Source organism: Thamnophis sirtalis, unplaced genomic scaffold (genome assembly GCF_051295495.1).
Source record: "Thamnophis sirtalis isolate CommonGarterSnake01/CBP01778 unplaced genomic scaffold, rThaSir2_p1.2 scaffold_5, whole genome shotgun sequence".
In the NCBI taxonomy this organism is placed as follows: domain Eukaryota; kingdom Metazoa; phylum Chordata; class Lepidosauria; order Squamata; family Natricidae; genus Thamnophis; species Thamnophis sirtalis.
The window spans coordinates 62,976,303-63,002,032 of NW_028261385.1; the positions used below are offsets into that span (position 1 = coordinate 62,976,303).

At 39.6% G+C, this 25,730-nt stretch overlaps 1 protein-coding gene across 3 annotated transcripts in view; it reads right to left on the reverse strand.

Moving 5' to 3' along the window:
* LRRC2 (leucine rich repeat containing 2) overlaps window positions 1–25,730 on the reverse strand; it is a 74,278-nt gene that overhangs the window by 39,493 nt on the left and 9,055 nt on the right. For 2 of the 3 annotated variants that reach the window (XM_014051639.2, XM_014051642.2), the window contains exons 3-4: window positions 20,690–20,891; window positions 18,846–19,002 (exon numbers count right to left, since the gene is read on the reverse strand). In XM_014051639.2, coding sequence (XP_013907114.2) covers window positions 18,846–19,002; window positions 20,690–20,891 — 359 coding nt within the window. Of the gene's footprint in view, window positions 1–18,845; window positions 19,003–20,689; window positions 20,892–21,284; window positions 21,480–25,730 lie in introns of those variants that run through there. The other variant, XM_014051643.2, reaches the window with a different exon arrangement.

Consider the following 25,730-nt stretch of genomic DNA (forward strand, 5'->3'; position numbering starts at 1 on the left):
TTTTATTCTGGAATGGCTCCCAAACTTAAACAGAAGCGCCTCCTTAATAATATATCTCCAAAAACTGCCAGGAAGTCGCTACCCTCGCCTCCTACACCCTCCACGGGAGATTTGCTAACACAAGAATTCCTTCTTAAAACGCTTAATGATTTCAGACAGGAGATTAATCAACTGATTTCGGATTTATCTGATGAATTTGATGCTAAAATTGCTCAGGCAAAGCAGGATATAATCGGAGTAATGACAGTAATGACAGATTATATTGCTGAAACGGAGGACAAATTGGAACTTTTGGAAGAAAGTAACCTTAATCTGATATCAAAAATTCAAACGTTAGAACAGGAAATTGAATCTGCACAAAAAGAACTTGTCAAATTAAATTATAACAAGTCTGCCTTTGCTATACGTGTTAGAGGGCTGCGTGAAAACCAACAGGAGAATCTGAAACAGACATTCTTTGAGGCTTTCAGCCGCTTGGTGGGAAGTCCGGGACTTAACTTTGATTGGCAGATTCAAAGAATTTACCGCCAGAATTCCTGGGTAGCAAAACAGCGACAGCTTCCGAGGGACATAATAATATACTTTACTACAAGGGAATCTAGAAATGAGATAACACAGAGGCTCTACGGAAAGAGGTTGAGAATTGACGGGGACGACTTGATTGTTTTTAAGGAGATACCATTTCAAATGTTAAGAACAAGGAGACAGTATGCTTTCTTAACCGAAGAACTCAGAAACTCTCAGATTTCATATAGATGGGAAGTCCCAGCTGGTATTACAGTTACATTTGGCGACCAAAAACACCGCATTAACTCTGTCTGTGAAGCCCGAAAATTTTACTACGAGACCCTGAAGGCGGGACTTCCTGATTCATCCGGATCTGGGGAGAGACAGGGAGAAGGAGAAGACAAACAGCGAGACACGTGGCTACAAGGTGGAGCGTGTTGCTTTTCTCTTCCGGAAGGGCAGAAGACTAAAGAATAAAGACTAGCGATGTTTTTAAAGCTTTATGATTTCCGTCTGGGATAAAATGGAGAAGTGGCATATCGATGATGAGACATGGAGACTGAAAGAAGCGTTGCTGATTGGGGACATATATTGTACAGAAATTTTGTTTGAATTCTAACTTTAATTGTGCATGAACTATTCTTTTAGGTGAAGAGAGCGGAAATTGTGATCTTTTCGAGTTGCGGTTTGGGACAAACGGAGTTGGGAGGTGCGTGGGAGAGGGAAGGGCAGCGAAAGTTTAATTAGATTACATGGGGCTAGAACGTAAGCTGATGTTTGTTTGAGTTGCTATATCAATATAAGGTTAAGAAAGTTTGGTCGGAGAATCTTCAGGAAAGTGGAGTAAATATGGGAGGAGCAACGAATATGGATAAAATACTTATGTGGATATGGATAAAGGCAGGGTGGAAGGTAAAAAATTTATATGTGGAGGTGGGTAAGGATAGAAAGGGAGGTGTTGGAAATGAAAAATGAAAGAAGTATTTGAGTTAATGGTGTTATAGAAAGGTTTGGATACTTGGATAAAAAAGGAGATAAATTAAAGGTTTGAATAGATAGACAAAGCAAGGAGATTTTTAGTTGGGGAATTCTAACTGATCAACTTACCTGGCTCAAATATAGTTTGAAACCCTGCAAGTAGTAAAATAATCGAAATTTGGAATGAGTCACATTGATTAAGATTTATAGATAATGGGAAGCTGTGGTAATGTAGTGGGCTTATGACCCTTTTTGTTTCTTTCTCCTTTTTGTGTGTGAGTGTGGGTGTTTTTTTTTTATTTCTTATTTTCTACTATTTTTCCTTCTTCTTTTTGGCTATACTTTTATCTTACTTTTTTTAAATTTTAAAGTTAGTTGGCCTTATTATACTTAAATGCTTGTTAAAGAATTATGCCGGGCATGGGACCTGCGAAGCCGTAAGGGGGTTAGGGAGGGGGGATTATAGGGGGGAGGGGGGAGGGTGAAATTACAGTTTCAATCCTTAGAACAATAAGAATTCACTTGTGTACTGCCGTTTTTTTTTTCTTTTTCTTTTTTTCTTTTTCTACTTTTATTGTAAAAAACAAATTGAATTGTATGGATACACCAAAGTGGGGAGAAGAGGGGAAGAGAAGGGAGAAGTAAAGAGGGAGTGAGAGGGAATGTAAGGAGGGTAAATGGAGGGAGGGGGAGATGTCTGAGGGGGAAGGGAAGTAGAAGAGGGGAATGTTGGAGGGGTGAAAGGAAAGTTGGAGGGGGAGAAGAGAGGGTGTATGGGGGAATGAAGTGTTATGTTGGGGGTTTTTTTTTTTCCTTTTTTCTTTGCACAGTATATAAGTGATTGTACAAAATGAAAATGAAAATGAAAATGAAATAAAATATTTAAGATAATTTTCATGTATCAGGTACATTGTTCAAAAACATATGGAAATCTGAAATTATTAAACCCTGAGCCAAAGTCAAATTAATATGTACAATGATTTCTTCCCAGAATACAGCAGAAATGATTGCAGAAATATCCTGATTCATTAATTCAGCATGTTTCATTCATTCCTTTTCTTTATAAATGCAATAAGTTCAAAATTGGTTTGTTATTGTTGTTGAATAAGCTGTAATCTAAATTCTATTGAAATGTTTGTTGCAAACATTAACACATCAAATGTACAAAATTCTATTCCACTCAATCTATTTAAAATTTGCTCTTTAGATTGCTTTTGCAATAAAAAAAGTTTGTTAAATACTAACTGAAAAGTTTTGTCTAATACGAGCTAGTGAGAGCTTTGTGTAAGTTTAGTGTCGCTGAAGCTGATCTAAGACAGTTACCTAAACAAGTTTGAGAATGCAGTCCTGTGATCTGTAGAATAGTATCCATTAAATATCATACGGACACCAGTGGTGGGATTCAAATTTTTTTACTATTGGTTCTGTGGGTGTGGCTTGGTGGGCATGGCATGTCTTGGTGGGCATGGCTTGTGGGCATAGCAGGGTAAGGATACTGTAAAATCTCCATCCCTCCCCACTCCAGGGGATGGTTAATACAAGATCCCCATTTCCTCCCGATCAGCTGGGACTCAGAGAACAGATAGGGACGGGGCCAGTCAGGGGTGGTATTCAGAAAACTACTCAAAATTTCCACTATCGGTTCTCCAGAACTGGTCAGAACCTGCTGAATACCACCTCTGATGGACACATAATATTGTACACATTCATCTAGGAATTCTAGTAAGAAAGATTGCTGAAGAAGTTCTCATTATATATCCTTCTGCAGTGAAGTTGCCCATTGGCAGTTATAGTAAATGCAGTCATTTCAGAAAGAATGTTGGAGTTTACTATAACGAAACTTTGGATCCAGTGTATCTCCTTAATTTCCATGCTATCCTCTGAGACAAGGCAAAAAAAATCTCCTGCCTGCCCTGAAACTGGGTCACAGACTCTTCTAAACCACTGTATACCTAATTTTGTGGACTCCAAATGAGGAGAAACCCACACCTTGTGCAACTTATAATACATTGCCAGATGTGTTTCTTCACTAATTTTTTTTCCTAAAGGGGCTCAAAATCACAGAAGGAAAGCAACAGAAGCCCTACTTCGAAGAAGGTTTAAAGACTTTAAAGATTCAATGGTAGCCAGCATTATTTCTTCTACCCAATCCAACTCCACTCCAGCTGCTAAACTGTATTTATAAAAGTTTGTGGCTGGGTATTATTTGTTAATGTATAGCACTTTTAACTTTAGACAACTTTTTTATTGTCTAAATAAGCCTGTCCCACAAAAGGATACAATTATTTGGCTTCCCTGTAGAACAGGTAGAAGAGCTTCCTTTGTGTTCCACAGAATTAAGGAAAATAGTTGTGAAGCATCACAGCAGGCATCAAAGTAGCACAATCTATTTTTTCCACAGTCAGCAAGTTTTTATAAGTATTAGTCTGATTGTTTCTTGAATCATGGTTAAATTGCTGACTAGTTATTTAGGAATGCCTATTAAGGGTATATATTTTTCTTCTTTTCTTAAAAAAAAAGACTATACCAGATACCTTTAAAATCCTGCTTCGAAAAAATGCATGGATTTAAGTCGGGCTTTGCTGTTTAGTTTAAGGTTGACTTACTTTTAAAATCCATGTTAGAGAGAATTGAAATACACATCATGTTTAATCATAATATTAGCCAATTTAAACAATTAAGTGTGTTCCTGGGGAATTTGGAAGTGGACTACTGTAAAGCTCTTTCATGTGTTTGGCCTGAAAGTTTATTTTAAATTCTTTGCTCTAATTATAATTGTTTGAATGATTATGAATCTTTGGGGAATTATGCAAGAGGTTTGGATGTTGGCAAAACAGAGTAAGTTAATTCACTCTTGGCTTTTCCTCTCTCTTTTGGCTCACAAATCGTGACAAGGCTTCTGGAGCAGCCTTCAAATTTCTAAAATGAGACAGTCCCTGCCCTGAGGCTTACAATCTGAAAGACATAATACACTGTCCAAGAAAAAAAGAAATGGGAAGGGAATAGAAATACCCAGTAGAACTTCTTACTTGAAATCACATCACCATTTAGTTCCAGAAGAAGGCTTGGGTAAAAGCACTAACATAATTCAGTCAATGCCTTCTAGGATACAAAAATATTGCTTTCCAAACATTTTGCGCAAAGCCTCCTTTTTTCAGGGAAGTTGAAATTGATTCACATATGTACATACATTTTTGCAGCTTTTATTAAGGAACAAGGGAATGCTTACTGCCTCCCTTAACCAATGCAGTCAGTTCCTGATAGCTTCCATAAGATTCTGCTTGCTTTTTTTAGCTGTGATAAAATCAGGGCTACTGTTATTTGTCAGTAAAGATAAAGGTAAAGGTTCCCTTTGGACATATGTGCTAGTCCTGTGCAACTCTAGGGGGCAATGCTCATCTCTGTTTCAAAGCTGAAGAGCCAGTACTGTCCAAAGAGATCTCTGTGGTCATGTGGCCGGCATGATTAAACACCGAAGATGCACGGAACACTGTTACCTTCCCACCAAAGGTGGTCCCTATTTTTCTACTTGCATTTTTACATTTTTACATGCAGAAGCTGGGATAAGTAACAGGAGTTCGCTCTATTACATGGCACTAGGGATTCAAACCGTCAGACTGCTGACTTTTCTGATCGACAAATTCAGCGTTGTAGCCACTGAGCCATCACGTCCTTATTTGTTAGTAACCAGGTGTTAAAACATTATTATTCATACGAGCCTTTCCATATGTGTTAATTAGGATTTTCCTTGGACCTATACGCTATGTATTTTTCAATGACTTAACAGCTTTTTATAGGCCACAGGATTCTGAGTAATTGTCTCCCAATCCACAACTCAAAAACCGCACTCCCTTCCTTTCTTCCTTCCTTCCTTCCTTCCTTCCTTCCTTCCTTCCTTCCTTCCTTCCTTCCTTCCTTCCTTCCTTCCTTCCCTCCCTCCCTCCCTCCCTCCTTCCTTCCTTCCTTCCTTCCTTCCTTCCTTCCTTCCTTCCTTCCTTCCTTTGCTTCTCAATGGCCAGTTTTCATAGTGAAAGTTAACACTGGAAGGCTTCTTTTAGGTATTGTAATGTTTGTTGTCACTAAAATATCCTTTCCACTATCTTGCCTAAATTTGACATTACCTTTCCTCCTAGGGCTAATCCCACTTGATATCTCAAAGCACTTTAGCCACTTTTATCAATTCTTGAACCCAGTGAAGCAAAGGCAAAATCTTTATGTCTTCCTTATACCTATAAATTCACTTAGCATGTACCTGTAGGTTAACCATATATAGCAGCTCTATTTTCTTAATACTTAACATTAAATGGACTTTCCACCAACTGTTATTAGTTTCATAATGAGCTTCTCTACAGGTAGTCCTCTACTTACAACCAATGGCAGATTAAGGCTCACGTGCTCTAAGCACTGACAAATCTTGGTGCCCCTCCTTTGTATTTACTGTACAAATCTTCATTGGTTTTTTTTAATTTCTCAACTTTGTGGTGCCCCCTTGGGCCTGGTGCCCTAAGCACGTGCTTAGTCTGTTTAATGGTTAATACACCACTGCTTACAACCATTCATTTAGTGACTGTTCAAAATTACAACAGCACTGGAAAAAGTGACTTAGGACCAGTTTTCACACTTACCAGCATTGCACATCCCCATGATCATGTGATCAAAATTTGGGTACTTGGCAACTGGCATGTATGACAGTTGCAATGTCTCAGGATAATGTGTTCACCATTTGTAACTTTCCCAACTGGCTTCCAACCATCACAGTCAATGGGGAAAGCCAGATTTGCTTAAGAGTTGTATGAATCATGTCAGCATCACTCCATTACATAATTAGGAAAGAAAGACTAAGAGACTCCATGGGAAGGAAATCCAAAGTACTTTTACTAATTATAAATGGTAAGCAAGCAGTTGCGAAGCAAAGTCTACTTAATTAGGCGCGAAAGCAATTGATATATAGAATAGCCCATTCCCCACCCCTTAGGATCATAGCTCCAGGGCAATCATAAGTCCTTCAAGTGTCAGGTGTGAGATAACTTCAAAAGGCATCACGAAGATGGAATGTCAAGGCCGTTATTCTACGCGGGAAGGTCTCACGCATGCGCCATCCGAGCATCTCGAACATCCTAGAAGACTCCTCCAGCACATTAATTAACCCCTCCCAAATACCAGCCCTCCCTCCCCGTTTCATGGCAGCTGAAGCAACAGCAAGGCAGAAGCTGACAAATCACTTAACAACTGTAGTGATGCACTTAACAATTGTGGCAAAAAAAGTTGTAAAATGGAGCTCATCTCATCTAACAATTGTCATGCTTACAATGGAAATTCTGGGCTGAATTGTGCTTGTGCATTTTTTCTTTTCAATAGTGTATGTCTGGCCAGGGTTGGATACACTGCAGATTCCTTTGATTCAACAATGTCAGTCCAGGAGAGAAAGAAGGTTGAAGAGAAGCACCATAGTGGAAATAGTGATTAAATCTCCCTACAGTTCTATGAGTTTGAAGATGATGAAGATATGCTCAAAGATTTGCCTTCCAAAGAAATAACCAGCGGGCCACCTATTTTCCCTTTGGACTGGATGAAGGTTCAACCTTTTCCTTAGATATTTATTTTATATTTATTTGTTTTATTTATTTAGTTTGTCAAACATGTAAAAAATAACAGCTATAAGTATAAATATAAATATGAACACAGTAAATGGGTATGAATAAATGGAGACAGTAGAACAGGGATGGTAGGCAAGCTGGTACACTTATGCACACTCCTTACAGACTTCTTAGGAATGGTGCGAGGTCAACAGTAGACAGTCTAAGTTATGGGATTTGGGGATGAAACCACAGAGTCAAGTGGGCCATTCCCGGCATTGACCATTCTGTTGCTGAAGTCGTATTTTCTGCAATCAAGTTTGGAGCGGTTTACCTTGAGTTTGTATCTATCGTGTGCTCATGTATTATTGTGGTTGAAGCTAAAGTAGTCATTAACAGGTAAGACATTGTAGCAGATAATTTTGTGTACTACACTTAGGTCAAGCTGAAGGCAGTGTAATTCTAGCTTGTCGAAGCCCAAAATTTGTAGGGTATATGTGTTGTGTTCATAATTGCTTTCCTGGAATGCTTTTGAGAACAGATGCACATCTAGAGGGTGGGGGGAGTGTGTGAAGTGCCACAAGGCTAGGCTAGGCTATGTTTGCCTAGAGAAGAGGGATAGCTTCACTCATGAAAGGATGGATACCCATTAGCAATCTTGAAGTGTACAACGTGAATTGACTTGGCTACTTAGATAAAGCACAACTTATATTTAAACTGCTTCTTTCTGTCTTGAATAAAATGTGTATAAAACATAAAATCTGGAAACTAGATGTCTTTGCCTGGTCTCCATCCAGGGACGTGCAGTCACTAGAGGCAGGGGAGGCGGGGCCTCACCAGTCTCCTGAGGGAAAGGAAGAATTTTAAATAATTTTTTTTAAATAATTAAAGCCAGGGTAGTTGCTACCAGATTCAAAGTCACAGTGGCTTGGTGTCTGCTCTCAGTGTTAACTATGGGAGGAGGCCAGAGAACTCGGGGCCTCTTTTGCCTAAGGAATTGTTCGCCTTTTAAAAGTTAAGGAGGAGTTAACAAGTGAACACTTTCATATGCAAAAGAGGCACTGATTCTCCCGCCTCCTGATCGGGGAGCAGCGAATCATGCCTTATGAGCTTACGTTAGCACGCTTACGTTGGGCGGACAAGAGGAGAGTTGAGAGAGTTTCCACAGCTGGAAAAGGTGGATCAGACGGAGGGAGGGGGGGTTCAAATTTATTGTAATTTAATTTGTAATTTAATAAAACAATTATTTTTTTATTGTGAGGTTTGTGTGTGTTTTTTTTTTCTTTCTTCACAGCGGTGGGGTCGGAGGAGGCAGGCGGCGGAGCACGGAAGCGGCAGGGACGTTCTCGACGCTGTGTTTCAACAGGCCAGGCATCTCGCATTTATGTCCGCCATAAACACGAGACACCTGGCCTGTTGGACACAGTGGTGGTGGTGGGAGGAATTGGCTGGGTGGGCTGGCTGGCTGGGGAGGGGAGACCCCTTTAAAGCCCAGCACCGAGCGGGGAGGAGGAGAGCGGTGAGTCCAGGCAGGGAGCAGGTCGGGCGGGCTGGCTGCAGGCTGGGGCAGCAGGATTGTGACTGTCCGTATGAGGAGGTGGGGGGCGGGGACAAGGCGGTGGAGCGCGACGGTGGCGAGAAGCATCTCAGATGGAGCCGGGACACCCGGAAGACAAGCCAGCACTTCGGCATGCCTTTAAGTGCCGGCTTGTCTTCCGGGTGTCCTGGCTCCATCTGAGATGCTTCTCGCCACCGTCGCGCTCCACCGCCTTGCCCCCGCCCCCGCCTCCTCCGACAAACAATCCTGATGCCCCGGCCTGCAGCCAGCCCAGCACCGAGTGGGGAGGAGGAGGAGGAGGAGAAGAGCGGTGAGTCCAGGCTCGGTGCTGGGCTGGCTGCAGGCCGGGGCATCAGGATTGTTTGTCGGAGGAGGCGGCGGGGCAAGGCAGTGGAGCATGACGGCGGCGAGAAGCAACACCCCCGCCACTGTGTCCGACAGGCGTCTCGCGTTTATGTCCGCCATAAATGCGAGACGCCTGTCGGACACAGTGCCGGGGACGTTGCTTCTTGCCGCTGCTGCGGTCTTGCCTCACCAACGGTAACCGTCACTGCACGTCATTGTCTCCATCAGATTATGAACTTGGGGTGTTCCCTGTGACAGACATGCTTATTTTTTAAATACAATATTAAAACTGTCCCAAAAGAATATTGTTGACTTATGTTTCCATTGTGAAAAAAGCTAATAATAAAGTACTAAGAAAGGACAGATAGCCTCTCTACTATGCTAGCAAAATAGCATAGTGTTTCCATCATGCCCAAATCAGTGTCTCTTCATATATTAATAGTACCAAAATTTGATATATTTCAAAATTAAATTCACATCTTTAAACTTCATTTTTCCCTAAATCATATTAGCAAACTTATGAATATTAAAATACGGAGATCACAGTACAGCAAGCATATATTAAATAGGTAAGTTTTCACTCCATCATTTCACATTTCAATATGTTGATAGTCCACGGTTTCTAAACATTCTCTCAGCTGTCCAATAAACATGAAAAATAATCTTTACCTATCTAGCTAGATATTATACATAGATGGGCAGAAGCTACTGAAGAACAGGCAGACTCATAAATAACCATGACCCAAATCATGAAAGGCTTTATAGATTACAATCACCTTGAATTGCATCCAGAAGTCAACCAAAGACCAGTGTGGCTCACAAAGTTATCACATGAGCAAATCAAGATACATTGATTACTTACCCCAATTAATATATCATGTGATTATTCTGTCAACTACTCCAGACACCAATCAAGTCACAAATGTTGACTTATTCAGTCTGCAACAACAACAACAACACATTCTCTGTTTCTTACCACCAATTGGCATTCAATCCGAACTGCCTGCTGCTATTATCCAGGCCACAGGCCCATATTGACAGATATTTGAAGTCCAGATTTCCAACTAAGATTGGCAAACTGCAACTTGCAATGACCCTGTGATAGTACTCCACTTGGTCCAATCCAATAACATTCCTAAACTCACACTCACTACTCCAACCACAACCACATCTAGACCACTATCCAACATTCAAACCCATTATCCCACTGAAAACAACCTAATTCTCCAGCCTAACATTAAAAAAAGAATTTAAACTTAATCTCAGCAGGATTAAGTGACTGTGACCCTGGGACATGCTAATATCAGAGCTATATATTTGTTTGTGGGTGGTTTGCACTCCATTGGGTTCACCTTTACTTCTCAAAGATCAGACAATATTTATAGCTAAAATTATCTTCTCAGAGTTACTACTGGGTGTCAGTTATTGTTATCTGAATCATGAGACCCCTTTTTAGTTACTCATGGCTTAGTCACTTTTGGTTTGGACTACATAATACACTATTGAAGGCTACTCAGAGGATCAATTCCATTTAAATGTGTTTTGTGAGGAACTATTTTTTTTCAAGGCAGTCAAACAACATTCGTAAGAAGCAATTTTTGATTTGTGTTCATTAAAATTAGGTGGTACATTAACAGGCAGTCCTTGCTTAACAGCTACTTGTTCAGTGACTGAAGTGGCACTGAAAAGAGGGAATTATGACAGGTCCTCATAGTTGCAGCTGGTTCAGCTTCCCCACAGTCATATGATTGAAATGCGTGTGCATGATAACTTCTTGCAGTGACAACATTGCTGTATCCCACAGTCACATGATCACAATTTGGAGCCTTCACTACTGGCGTCACATGAGCAAAGTCAATGGGGAAGCTGGCAGGAAGTCACAAATGGTGATCACATGAGGATGGGATGTTGTGCCCATGCAAGATTTGCCTAACAATGGCAACTGGGATTGCCAGAACTGTTCAGTCACATGACATTGCCCTTATAAGTACATTGCTTAGTGTCAGAGTTCTCAGTCCCAGCTGCCATTGGTAAGTGAGAAGTACCTGTAGTTTGAAGATTTTTAACATAGGTCTGATGTAAATGATTCAGGGCACAAGGTTGCTATCAACAAGAATAATATACCCATTCAGAATTAAACAATAATAAAAATGTTTTTGCTAGAGTTATGAGCTATCAGATTAGAAATAGTCAAAAGTAATAATGAAATGTATTTTCTGTGGTAATTTCCAATCTAATAATATTTTATTCTTAATTAGTAGTGCAGTCATCCCTGGGTCACGATTTATTCTCATTTCTTTTTAATCATTTTTAAATCTTAAATCCCATAATTAAACCAGAGCTTTTAATTTTTAATAGGCAATGGCTATTATCATTATAGCAATGCAACTTCAAGAAATAGGAAAGCTGTATAAGAGTTCCTAAGTGGCTGTTCAAAGAATTATAAGTAGAGCTAATCATAAATCCATTTTTACAACTTCTTTTAAAAGACTGGAAGATTCTTGCCATAATACTAAGAACTGAGGAATGCCTATAACTCAAGACAATTTCTGCCCAGCCATATTCTGAGTTGTTAGGGTGCCATGATGTGTTTTACCAATTACTTTATCTTAAGGGGTTCAGAAGAAAGAACAGCTCAACTTAAGTAGGGAAATTTTATGAAGGTCTAGGTAGAACACATTGTAGAAAGGGGAGTGAATGCCAGAAACCAAAAGGAAAGATAACTGTGGAAAGGCTACGTAAGAACCAAATCTTCTACCAGTCAATTTTGCTGGTAACTTATCTCTGGATCTCAAAGTTAAATGTTTAGTTATCATAATGATTGCATGCTGTACAGTAGTATTATAAATGGGAACTTGATTTTACTGGGCTGCTCCCATACTGTTCATTTTCCAAAAGATTCATTGTTCTCTTTTTAAGTTTCCCTCATGATTCTGCGAGAAACTACTTTCCTTCTCCTGTATCTTTGTTCCTTTTATTTTCCAGAGCTCAGAAAATCTGTTTTATTCTTCCTTTTTATTGATTTTTACAGAGCACTAAGCTATTATGTGGTTGGTTTGCCTTGGATTTAGTCGGATGTACAACCATATCCATTATGACATAGCATTACTGCAAACCATTAAGTCACTAACCATAATGAGTTTTGGTTTTGACTTAATGTGATGTGCAGATTAGACCTTTGGAACAAACACTATTTAACCCCCAAGAATTAAACTTCCATAGTTGCTTAGTAGCTTTACAGGCCGTTTATGTATGACATGTAGCAGCTGTTCCAGATTGATACGCCCCTTCTATCTAAAATAAATTATAGTTCTTGAACCTTGCCGACTCTGGGGCATTGACTTTACATCACATATAATATTTCCATTTAATGTAAAGGAAGGGAATTTTAAAAAGGCCGGCAGAACTTTAAGTCTTTCCACTTCTCTAGCAAATACACCAATTTGATTTGGGAATAATGTAAGTTCATTGTAGTAATTTTTATAAACTCCACTATCTGTTTTTCAGAAACTCTTCAAGCGAAATATTTTCATAGAACTACCCATCTTTATATGGCAAATCGCCCACATGAATCTCTATCTTGGGCATGATTTTTAAAGAGGAGGAGGAAGACCACTTGAGATAGAATCTAATCTGGTGAATGATTGCATTTTTATCTTATTCTCCACTGCCACCTTGTGGAACACAAAAATCAATTAAATCTGCTTTGTTTCATCCCCAAGATTAAAAACCACCAATAAGAGAGGAAGACAATTTTTGCTTCATACTCATAAACTCATGTTTTTTACTCATTGAAGTTATTCTAATGTGTTTTGTTTCTAGTTTGCTCATAAGATATGGATGTTAGTTGACAATTATCTTTATAAAATAAAATGGACATACACAAATTGTCTCCTTTTTTATTGTCTTAGAAGATGAGGATCAAAACTGGCAGAAAACTTTAAAACCAATAACCAGAAATTGAGAAAAAATCCTTAGAGATCCTAGAGATTATTCAAAAAGTCCCTCTCCCCAAAGTACAAAAAAGAATACAGTTTTATTTCAGTTTGTCATTCTTATACCTTTTTTTATTAAAGAAAAAGATAAAATGTCCCAAATCATTTCAAAATAGTTTCATGAAAAAGCGTTGTGGAATTTTTGGAAGACTTTGGAGCAGCAAATTAGGGAATTACTTTCTCCTTTTTATTTTATAGTTTTTCTTTAACCCAAAATTCTTCAACCCCTAAAATAACTTCTCCAATTTTACTTATAAAAGTTATTCAGAATAACAGAGTTGGAAGGGACCTTGGAGGTCTTCTAGTTCAACCCCCTGTTCAGGATCCTATACCACTTCAGACAAATGGTTATCCAACATCTTCTTAAAAACTTCCAGTGTTGGAGCATTCACAACTTCTGGAGGCAAGTTGTTCCACTGATTAATTGTTCTCACTGTCAGGAAATTTCTCCTTAGTTCTAAGTTGCTTCTCTCCTTGATTAGTTTCCATCCCTTGCTTCTTGTCCTGCTTTTACTACCATTTATTTGTGGCAACCCCTGAGATATTGGAACACTGCTATCATGTCACCCCTAGTCCTTCTTTTCATTAAACTAGACATATCCAGTTTCTGCAAACATTCTTTGTGTATTTTAGCCTCCAGTCCCCTAATCAGCTTTGTTGCTCTTATCTGCACTCTTTCCAGAGTCTCCACATCTTTTTTACATCGTGGCGACCAAAAGTGGATGCAATATTCCAAATGTGGCCTTACCAGGCATTATAAAGGCATTCAAGTTATACATAACATGCCTTTGTGTGTGTGCGTGAGTGTGTGCGTGAGTGTACGTGTGTGCACACACACGTTTAGAAAGAGAGATGTTTTAGCACCTATATTTTGGGTCTTTAAATCATGATGACATCTCCTGATTCCTAATTGCTCTACATTAATGTCCTTGATTGATAGAGCCCTTTGTTCCTATATCCTCCCGATGCAAATATCTTCAAGAATTGGTAATTCTTGAAAGTCCATGTTATAGAGGGAAGTACTTCTTTCACTGACTTCTCAACTATATATCCTACTTTAATTAGTATAACTTTGGGTATTTGCCCACTTGCACAAATCACAGGAAGAATATGCATAGCAAGCTTGAGCCGAGGTGGCGCAGTGGTTAGAGTGCAGTACTGCAGCCACTTCAGCTGACTGCTAGTTGCAGTTCGGCGGTTCAAATCTCACCGGCTCAGGGTTGACTCAGCCTTCCATCCTTGTGAGGTGGGTAAAATGAGGACCCAGACTGTGGGGGCAATATGCTGACTCTGTAAACCACTTAGAGAGGGCTGAAAGCCCTATGAAGCGGTATATAAGTCTAACTGCTATTGCTATTGCTAAGCTCACTTTTCTGCCATGTGCTCATGATGTCGCCTTACTCTCCTCCCCAGCTCACCTATGAGGTGCTTTTAAGTTGTCCACACTGTATGTGTTCCAGTGATGGGTTTCAGGTTTTTTTAGAACCTATTCTGTAGGTGTAGCCTGTTTTCTGGGACTGGCTTCGCAGTCATGTGACCAGGTGGGCGTGGCCAACTTGAAAAATGTGGTGAAACTCACTTAACGAAGCTCTTGCTTAGCAACCAAAATTTTGGGCTCAATTGTGGTCATGAGTTCTCTTTCTTTCTTTCTTTCTTTCTTTCTTTCTTTCTTTCTTTCATCTCTCTCTCCCACTTTCTTTTTCTTTCTTTTCTTTCTTTCTTTCTTTCTTCCTTCCTTGCTCTTTCTCTCTCTCTCTTTCTCCCTCTCCCTCCCTGTGTCTGTCTGTCTGTCATTCTCTCTGTGTGTCTGTCTGTATGTCTCTCTCTCTCTGTATCTCTCTGTCTCTCTCTCTCTCCTCCCTCCCCCATCTGTCACTCTGTGTGTGTGTGTGTGTCTGTCTGTCTGTCTCTCACTCACTCACTCAATCACTCACTCTGTGTGTGTGTCTCTCTCTCTCTGATTCCTTCCTTCCCTCTCTGTCTCTCTCTGTGCCTCTCTCTGTCTGTCTGTCTGTCTCTCTCTCTCTCTCACACACACACACACACACACACACACACACATACACACATACTGTGGTCACCTTGTGTTCCAATCACAGGTTAAAAGTACCTGGCAGCAGCGTTTTTCTCTTCAGGAACAGGTCCTCTTCAGAAGGACAAGGCCCCACTGGTTGTCCTCCCATTCCTCGTCTTCTGGCTGTGGTTCCACGCCATGGAAAACATAGGTGCGCGCATGCCCAGCACAATTACAGCCCGGAGCAGGACCAAAGCCCCTCTCCCAACTGTTTCCCACCGTTACAAAGTCTCTGAGGCTGTAATTTAAGGGGTGTGTGCATGCGCCTATGTTTTCTATGGCGTGGAGCAGCGACGAGGCTCTGCGTGGCTGGTGATGACTCTGGAGCCCATCCAGGAAGATGAGGAATGCAAGGGAGACCCCTCCCTCTGCAGATGGGCTTTGGACCAGCAGAGCCTTGTCCTTCTTTTTAACCAAGCGGCTGTCAAGAGAGGAGGGGGCAGCGCGCACCACATGGGCTTGTGCAGTAGCCGAAGAACAGGAGGCAAGGATTGCACAAGCCCAAGGGCAACGCTATCCTCTTCTCTCTGACGGCTGCCTGGTTTGCTGAATCTGGTGCAGTGGCAAGACTCTTGCCTTCACTGAGAGCTTCACTGGCAGCTGCTTCTTGCCATCACCGCTATGCTGGAAAGAAGCCAGTCCTTGGAAAGAACCTCCCCCTCCAGAGAGCCCATGCCGGGAGAGGAAAGGGGGTGGGCTGGTTTGAATGCAGACTAACAGGCGGTTTGGGACCAGCACCTCCTTCGCTAATTTGGGCAGGCAGAGAAAGAAAGGAGGCTTGTGATAAAGCACCCCTGCCACCAAGGGCGAAGAGGAGCACCTTCGTCCTCAACTATTGCATGCCTCCTTTCTCCACCCACCCAAACTAGCAAAGAAGGCGGGCCACTAAACTGCCCGCTCCCCTGCATTCAAACCGCCCGCCTCCTCTCTTCTGGCATGGTCTCTCTGGAGGGGGACGGAAGGTCTTTCCCAAGACCTGCTTCCCTTACCTCGCGGTGCAGTTCTGGGACATGTTCGGGCAATGGGGGGGACTTTCTCACATGACTTTGAAGAAAGAAAGAAGGGGTGCAAGAAAGCCCCCTCCCACTGCCCAAACATTTGAATGAAGGAGGCTGCAGCGATCTCCTTTCATTCTCTGCTGCCTGAATGAGTGAATGAGGCAGATGGAGAATGAAAGATCGCAATGGATGTGGGGGAGTGAGCCAAGCATTCCAACCGGTTCTAAACGGCATGATAGATTTGTGGAACCTCTTCTACCGAACCAGTTAGAACCAGCAGGAACCCACCCCTGATCTGTTCCAATGTTAAAATAGTTTCCCTTTTAAGCAAGTGACATGCAGTGGCAGGGCTACTGAATCTGTATCTGATGTGTTTCAGAATCAGGTGATCCTCAAGAGATGAGCTTATCCCAGCCACTGTTCCCAAGAGTCATTCTGCCTCACAATGTAAGAACATCTTGTTCTTTCAAACTGGGTTCTCCCCTTATAATTGCCAGTCTCTAAACCAATCCCTCAGAGACATAGATCAACACAGCCAGCAGCTGACCAGCACTGACTGCACACTTCCCCAAAACCAATACAAGCTTTCATTGATCTAGCTATTCATCTAGGGATTCATTAAAATCACTTCCCCCCTCAACTATAGGTGGTCCTCAACCTATGACCACTACTGAGCCCAAAGTTCTTGTTGCTAAGGAAAGTAATTGTTAAGTGAGTTGTACCCCATTTTATGACCTTTTTGCCATGGTTGCTAAGCAAACAACTGCAATTGTTGGGGACTTCCCCCATTGATTTTACTTGTCAGAATCACCCTTAGGAAGGTTGCAAATGACAACCCCAGAACTCTGGGATGCTGCAATCATTATAAACACATGCTGTCTGCCAATGACCCAATATTTCATCATGTGACTGTAGGGATGCTGCAGTTGTTGTAAGTGTGAGAACTGGTGATAAGTCACTTTTTCACTGCCATTGTAACTTTGAACTGTCCTTAGACAAATGATTGTAAGTCAAGGACTACCTGTATAGCATATTTTAAGAGGAAGGTGAATCCCATAAGTAAGTAAGTTTGTAAGTTTGTAAGTTTAATTTTATTTATAGGCCGCCCAATCCCGAAGGACTCCAGGCAGCTTACAGAAGGGAAGAGAAAGAAAATAAAATAAAGTAAAAATAAAATAAGGCAAGTTAAAACGACACAGATACATTCGTTTCAGTCGGGGCTGGACCTCAACAATGAGGTCAACAGCCCCAGGCCTGCCGGAAAAGCCAGGTCTTGACAGCTTTTCTGAAGACCATGAGAGTGGGTGAGGTCCGGATTTCTGGGGGTAGTTTGTTCCAAAGGGTTGGGACAGCCACAGAGAAGGCTCTCCTCCGGGGGGCCACCAGCCGACATTGTCTGGCTGACGGCATCCGAAGGAGGCCAACCCTGTGGGATCTTACCGGCCACTGGGAGGAATGTGGCAGTAGGCGGTCTCGCAGGTATGCTGGTCCTAAGCCATGTAGGGCTTTAAAGGTAATAACCAACACCTTGAATTGCGTCCGGAGACCAATAGGTAGCCAGTGCAGCTCGCGGAGGATAGGTGTAACATGGGTGTGCCTAGGTACACCCAATATCACTTGCACAGCTGCATTCTGGACTAGTTGCAGTTTCCGAATGCTTTTCAAGGGTAGCCCCATGTAGAGCGGCCCACCCAAAATGAAATCTTTTTCTACTTCTCCCTCTTATACTCCAATGAGTTTGGAAGGAGGAGGAGGAGAAGAAGAGGAAGAGGAAGAGGAAGAGGAAGAGGAGGAGGAGGAGGAGGAGGAGGAAGAAGAAGAAGAAGGAGGAGGAGGAGGAGGAGGAAGAAGAAGAAGAAGAAGAAGAAGAAGAAGAAGAAGAAGAAGAAGAAGAAGAAGAAGAAGAAGAAGAAGAAGAAGAAGAAGAAGAAGAAGAATCCTAATATTAAGAAAACCAATCTGGTGTAGTGGTTAAGTTCTAGGTCTGCTTTAGATGTGAAAGTCATCTGGAGGACTTTTGGGCAGTCATTCTTTCTCAGCCCAACCTACCTCACAGGGTTGTTGTATAGGAGTTCTATATTTAAAAAGTTGGGATAATAAATAAATCCTATATTCTTTCCCAGGACTTAAGGAATGCTTCTCTCTTGATTGGTTTCATAATGGTTTCTGAATATTGACTTCAAGGCAACCTCTCTGGTTCTCTGTTGGTGGATATTTTCCTGTCAGCAGGTGAGAATTGGTGGGAAGAAAGAAAAGAAAGCTGGGATAATCTAACAATTACTTTTCTTAATGTGCCCTGTCCACCGTAAATAAGAGCAGCATTTTCTAGCATCATGCCTGGGCAGGATAGGGGTCAACTCATCAATTGTTTCACCAGGATAGTTTTCTGCCAGCTTAGTCACAGATAGTTGGCACTTTAATTTAGCCATAAAGAAGAGTCCCATATCTGTTTCAGAAGAAGCCTGAAGGATCTATCATTTCAGTAAATGGATCTGGCAGGTGGCCCTGATGGATCAATTATAAAAGAGTACATAGCTGTAATGCAGAAACATCAACCTTGTTCCCTCCTTGTGAATTACAATGCTCCCATTCAGGTTTTTTTCCGCCAGACTGATACCTATAGGGCTGGAAACTCTAGGAGTTGAAGCTTCCACATGTGTAGGATGCCAGGATTGTGAAGATTGCTGTTTCACATTATCATATGTGAAAATATTTGTTTATAAAATGAATCCCCCAGATTGCTTTAAAAAAAACATCCTTATTGATTGTGATAACAAGAATAGATATAAATGTCTACAAAAAAGGGACACCTACCAATTTCAACAGGGAGGTCTGTAATCTGATTACTGGATAATTCAAGAATTTTCAGTTCCTGAAACAAGGCAATGTAACTTGGAATGCTTGAGATCTTGGTATTGTTTATGTGCCATTCTTTTAGGTATGTTTTCTCTTTCAGCCAATCGGGTAACTCCTAAGAAAAGAAGATTTGGGACAGTGAGGAATCTTTGGCAACAGCAGCATTTCTATCTTCCTCTCCTTCACAAAGCCATTTGAATTAAACCACACTCATTGGCTACGGATGACTTTTCAGTGCATGAAGCACTGCTTTCCCTTTTAGCATTCTTGAGTTATAACAATTCATTTAATGACCATTCCAAGTAACAACCCCACCTGGAAAAAATGGCTGATGACCATTTTTCACACCGTTTCAGCATCTCCATGGTCATGTGACACTTGGCAACTGACTCATATTTATGACGGTTACAGTATCCTAGGGTCATGTTATCCCCTTTTGCTACTTTCTTTCTTTCTTTTCTTAGTGTATGAATATGTTCCTGTCTTTTGTTATTGGAATATTTCAACATAAATTACTATATCCAGATCTATTCAGCTAAGACTTTCACTTTAACTTGATATACATTTAAATTAACAATAATCTTTGAAAAGGAATTAAGGAAGCAGAGCTCAGATATGTTCAAGTATGCTCTTACAATATCAGTTTGTGCTATATCCCCAAAACTGAAACTAACCCCTTGTTGGTGGGCATGTCTGTGTCTTTTTTTCCCCCAGCTAATTAGATAAGATTAAATGAAATGGCTTTGGAGAGGTAATAGTTCCTCACAGTATTAAAACAAAACAAAACAGAGCAACAAACTTTTAACATTTGTAATGTAAATAACAGAAGGGAAGGGAAAGCAAAAGGTTATACAAACATTATTTAAATATCTTTCCAGATTCTTGCTTACTACCATAGAAATAAATATAATTTGTCAGAGTTTAGACCCATCAATCAATCCATCAATCATATTAGCTTTTGGCTTACAAATCTTGGTCTGTGGTTAATTTGTGATAGGAATTCAAACATACATCCTTTTGTCTCTGCTTTTTAGTCCCCCTATATTCTTCTACAACCTTCCCTTCAGTACATACACACCTATAGGAAGCCAATCAGTTGTTCTCCACTGTCAATGAACTAACTATTCAAATTTGTATGTGCAAACCTCATGGAACATGATGCCCAACGAAGATCAAATCAAGACAAGTTATCATAAAGTTTAATATCCTATAATGCCTCCCACCCATCCTGAAGGATGCCATGTTATAAACACTCCAAGAGATGCATCTGTTTAGATTGCTTGGCCGAAAAATAAAAAGAACATATATATAGGGGGTAGAGAAGGTATTATCAGCTGCTAGGACCCTGATGGCATGTCAAATGTTTGAAATATCACACACATTATTTTAACAACAAAGGAGCCATTGCTACACTGCCATTTCTACTGTTGTGCGAAATATAATACAATGTAATTAAATTTCTAGGAATGTCAGTTCTTCTGACACACAAAAAAAAAAAGCCATGGCATCAACCTCTGTCTTTCGTTGATGGTATCACTACCAGTAAGAAGATATCAGTCCCAATATCAATGAGGAAAAAAATCACATTGCAATGGCTGTTGGGTTGCTAAAGATAAAATTGAAAATATTAAGGAGTTGGAGTACCTACTAAAATAAAATATATGCTCTGTCATTTATACAAAGAAAGAAAGGGAGCAGAGACAAAATTACTGACTTTGCAAAGTTCAGACAAATTTAAATCTGTCCATTGCAGTGGTTATAAGCAAAGAAAAAGTAAAAAGTAATTCAAAGAATATACTTACTGTCCAGTGTTCACCTGAAAGTTGAAAAATAAATTTGCTTCTTTCTTTGTCATTCAGCAAGGCAATCTTCTTAATCAGTGGCGAGTTCTTTTCAAGTTTATCTAAGATGCTGTTAGTGTCTATGAAACCATTATTCAAATATGCAGTCTGTGGAATGCCTTTTCTTCGGCAGTCTAGCATAATATCCCATTCTTGCCTTATCCTGAAAAAGTACAAATGAAAGCATTTTCATTTTATTCCTGCCTCCCCTCCCCTTGCCACCTTCCTCAAATTTGCAATTACATCAAATTCACCAAGAAAGCCTCATTAAGCACTCAAAGGAATTTGTATCCTTTCCTCTGCTGCTAAAGAGGTGGTTTAAGGGCAGGAAAAGGAGATCTCCTGTGCTTATGAGACAGCCAGAAGGATGATCATCATGGTTACACTGATTGGCTAAAGACAAAAGATTCAAGGGGTCATCACTTCTTCCAGAGGCAATTTACATAAATTGGCATTAAGAAGGTGCAATCGGTTCCTGAGAAGTTCCAGGGCATTTTTGAGATAGTTAAGTTTTAATGCTATTGCACCCTTAACTGCTTTTCCAGACCAGCCATACATTATTTTAGTATTCACCAAGCTTGGTGTCATCCAAAACTATGAACTTGAACTCCTTAGAGTTATCATCAATGGGTTTGGGCATTGGGGAGTTCTAAAAGTCCACACATCTGCAGGGCGCCAGGTTGAGAAAGTTGAATTATACTGATGTCAGCGGGTGATTGGTTCTTGCTTTTCATCCATCTCTGGGATTGAATTAGAAAGCTGTTTTCTAAGCTATCCCTCCTTATCTTTATTTCTTCCCAAACCAATTTTATCCTGATATGTGCAGTAGCAACGTGAATGAAAGAGCTGTCAGTTGTGGGTAAACATATGAAGATTATTTCTTCCTTTATTAGATGTATATATTGCCTTTCTGTACCAAGGACTAGACCCAAATGCTAAAGGCACACAGGTACATTTTCTAAGCAATTCTTAGAGGCCTAAAAGTCATTTAAACATGAGTCTGGAGTCACATAATCATGAAAGATGACCTTGTAGTAGTGCATTGCTATTTCTGCTACACAAATTAAAGCATCTGATAAGACTCAGGCTGCTATTCTCATGCCTCCTTTCTTTTCCTATTTCTACCAAGCACTTTGATACCCAAAAACAAAACAATGTTGTAGTAACAGTTCTAAATAATAAGAACCAAAGGTCGCCTTTCCCATATAGCTTGCTGAGAGTGACTTTGTAGCGTGAAGGTCAAAGTGCAAAAGGGAATTCCCACAAGCAGAACAATGGTGAAGTGGTCACGCGGGCTTTACTAAGATAACTGATCAAATGTCCTTCTAGTATTACTGAATAAAAATAGGCTCCAGACACTCAAGATTCTTCATAAGCTATTCCTAAGCCACAATTTCTAGCAAACCATACAGATTTAAGGAAAAGACTTTTAAATCAAAGTCTTTTCTTTTATGAAGGGAATGAATAGGTGGGAGGGAGGGTCTTAAGAGAAAACATTAACAATTTTCACAAGCAAATATACATTAGAATAGAATAAACTGGAATTCCATTCAAAATGCAGCAATGCTTAGAGAAGAGGACAGGACCAAAACAAGACAAAAGTGGCCACAAGAAGCTCTGAAGTAGTTGCAGATTACAGATTTGCCCAAAATTCCATGCATGTCAGCCAAATGAACTGGCTTTTGGAAAAGTCTGGCTATTCTCCCAGTCATGGAGACTGGGAAGTTAGTTGAGCCTCTGCAGTATTATTTATTTCAGATAAATTTGTCCTCAGTTGCTATTTTCATATGCTTTTTTTGTTTGTGTTATGTTAACATGCATATTTCTATCTTCTATTATTATACAAATTTTTTAACTAGGTTTGCCACCCAGAGTCACCTTGGGGTGAGAGTGATCATATAAATGGAAATGATAAATAAATAATTAGTACCCATCCCCGGTGGGTTGCAAAAAATTAAGCCTTAACATAGCTCAGTTTAGGTAGATTATAATTAAAACATGAGGTTAAAGTAACCTCCATGGAAAATCATTCACAATTGGGATGCTGTCATTAGAAAGCACCAGTCTCACAATTCTGACAGCTGCTTTTGTGTTGATCAGATTTTCAAGAATGACACACCGTCGTGTGTGTGTGTGTGTCTCTGTGTGTGTGTGTCTGTGTGTGTGTCTGTGTGTGTGCATGTATCTGTGTGCCTTTGAGTCAGTGTTGACTATTGAACAATTCTGTGCAGCTTTCTTGGAAAGATTTCAGAAGTGTTCTGCCATTTCCTTCTTCATAGCGTTAAGAAATTATATAGGCCAAAGGTAAGTTAGTTGGCTTCATGGTTCCTTGGTTTCTGGCCTAATGCCTTAACCACTATACCGAACAGGCTCTTATCATAAGGTGTAGACAAATGTGTATGCAAATATGTAGGCATTTTACTAATATATCCTATCTCACAGTCAGTAAAAGACAGTTCTAAGCAAAGCATTATTTTATTTTGAATTCTGCTTTTCTCTTCTAATAGCTGAAGAGGCTAACATAATTTTAAAATCAAAACCCTTTTATAAGCAGTTAGAAAACAAAAATTAATATTACTATTTAATACTAAAACCAATTGGTTTAATCTCTACTTAAGATGGTAGGCAAGTGCAAGTTTTTTCATCTAAATATGGTAGATTAATTTTATTTTGGGGAAAAACTTATGTCTCTTAATTTGATACATTCTCTGGTTCACTATATAATTCTGAATAAAATTTAAAAAATTGGCCATTTATATCCATTTAAGTTTTATAGATTTCATCTTTCACCTCTAATAATTGGAATCATTGCCCTGTCTTGCTTTTATTTTAAACAATTAGTCAAGATCTTACCAGATCTTTCATCATTCTCTCTGGTTGTTTCGAGTCAACATTATCTTGATGGCAAACAGTCAATGAATTTTCATGCAACGTTTTAAGTAGTGCTAACAATGGTTTATCAAAGGTAACATCTATAATTTGTTCCTGAATTGTTTTGTTTGCTTAATGGGTTTTGAAATTACCAACTCAAAAAAGATCCCAGGCAGCTTACATTATTTAAAAGAATGCCTAATTTAAAAAGTGACATGGCTTCCCAGACAAAACCAAGTAATTAACATTGGGGGGGTAGCAGAATCTCCACAAACATCTGGAACATCTGAAGGATGGGAAGCATACATTTTTTCCAAGGTATGCTGTTTGAGAAGATACGAAGTTTGTGTGGCTGTGAAAGAAGCACAAACTAGAAATGTATATACTGTATAAATAAAGTCTAAAGCTCTTTCAAAGTAAATGAATGTCATCGATAAGCTTCTTTAGGGACTGATAGATATTTTTCAGTGCAATGTCATAAAACTTAGTTGATGTCTTATCCTATACTTGGCCTGCTACTCAGCAATTATGCTTTTCTGTTCTTTCCAGTCCACTGGATTCTAAAACAAACGTCTAGCAGCTTATTTATAATACTTAAGAACCAATCATAAAATATTTGGAAGGATTGGGCCTGTCTCTTTTTTTAAATATGGGAACAATAATAGAGTTATTGTATTTGGTGGGATTTTTCAGTGTGGTTATGACCATGAACAAAACCACCAAAATGGGTGTCAACTAGTGAAGATTTGAGTTTCACAACTCATATGGGATGCTGCTACTTCCTAAGGTTTTCCTTTCTTCAGTGGTGATATTAGTTTAGTAGCTTCAACTGAGGTCATAGGTGACCAATCTGGCAAATCCATCTGTGCCTCTTTAGATTACAACTTCCCATGTGGCGGGAGAGATGGAAGCTTTTATTTTGACCCAACACCTTTCATATCCTTTTTTTTATTTTTTCGCAAAGCTTTACATTCTTTTCTTTTGCTCATGAGTAATGGACCGTCATTATTCTAATATCAATTGCAAATTTTCAATTAAAGAGTTATTTCCTTTTGCACGATCCTCATCAAACCATAGTTGGATAATCTTTTGCTAAAGCTCATTTACTTTTGCAAATCAGTAAATGTAATAATAGTACAAACTATGTTAAGAATCCTTCTGGGGGACCTTAATTAAAGAATTGTACAAACTGTCTCCCTTGCCAGATTTATATATAGATTTCCATGTTCTTTCCACCTTCTCAGTCCATTTTACACAAATGTATTTCAGGATTTAAGGACTATTCAATGCAATGAGATTTTTAAGTATATTTAATTTGCCCATTTGAAACCAAATATAAATTTAAAGTCAAGTGGTCACTAAACCAACTCTGAAATTAAAGATCATATTTATCATTTCATGGGAATCTCACTCCCAGAAAGCATAATATCCAGATATATTATTCTCCCAGGTACCATTCAAGATTAACAAATCTAAGATAATAACCAATTGAGTCAGGTACTATTCTGCAAAGTTAACTCCTCTGTCTTTGCAGTTACTTACAAGAGAGGGAACTGACATCTCCCTCTGGATTTAAAACAAGATAAGAGTTACACTGTTCATAAAGCACATAATCATTTGTACCAATCCTGGCATTAAATTCTTCAGCTAGTATCACCAGGGCCTTTGGCAGCTGTTTATTAAAGATGCTACATACGTTTCTAATTCATGCCTTTTTCTTTCACTTGTTTTTGTAAGCGCTTAAGAGGAAAATAAATATTTATAACTATAAGTTTAAGTATAATCTTTATTGTCATTGTACTTAAATACAACAAAATTGGTTATAATCTAAATTGGACAATCTAAATTGGAAATTTATAACCATAGCAAATGGGCTATATAGATTTTTAATTCAGTCACTGATGATCTAATTTTTAGACAAATATATAATTCTCCACATGTTCTTCCTCTTTCTAGATGCACCAGCTTTGAGAGATTATGCAGTATAATTATCAAGCTCTGTTTCCTTAGTAAACTATGGTTAGTTCCTGTAAATGTTTTCATTATCAATTAATGGGCACTCTCAGATAACTTGTTGAAGGGGATACTTCAAAAGAAGACTTCCAGTTTGTAGAAAGATCAACCGTGATCT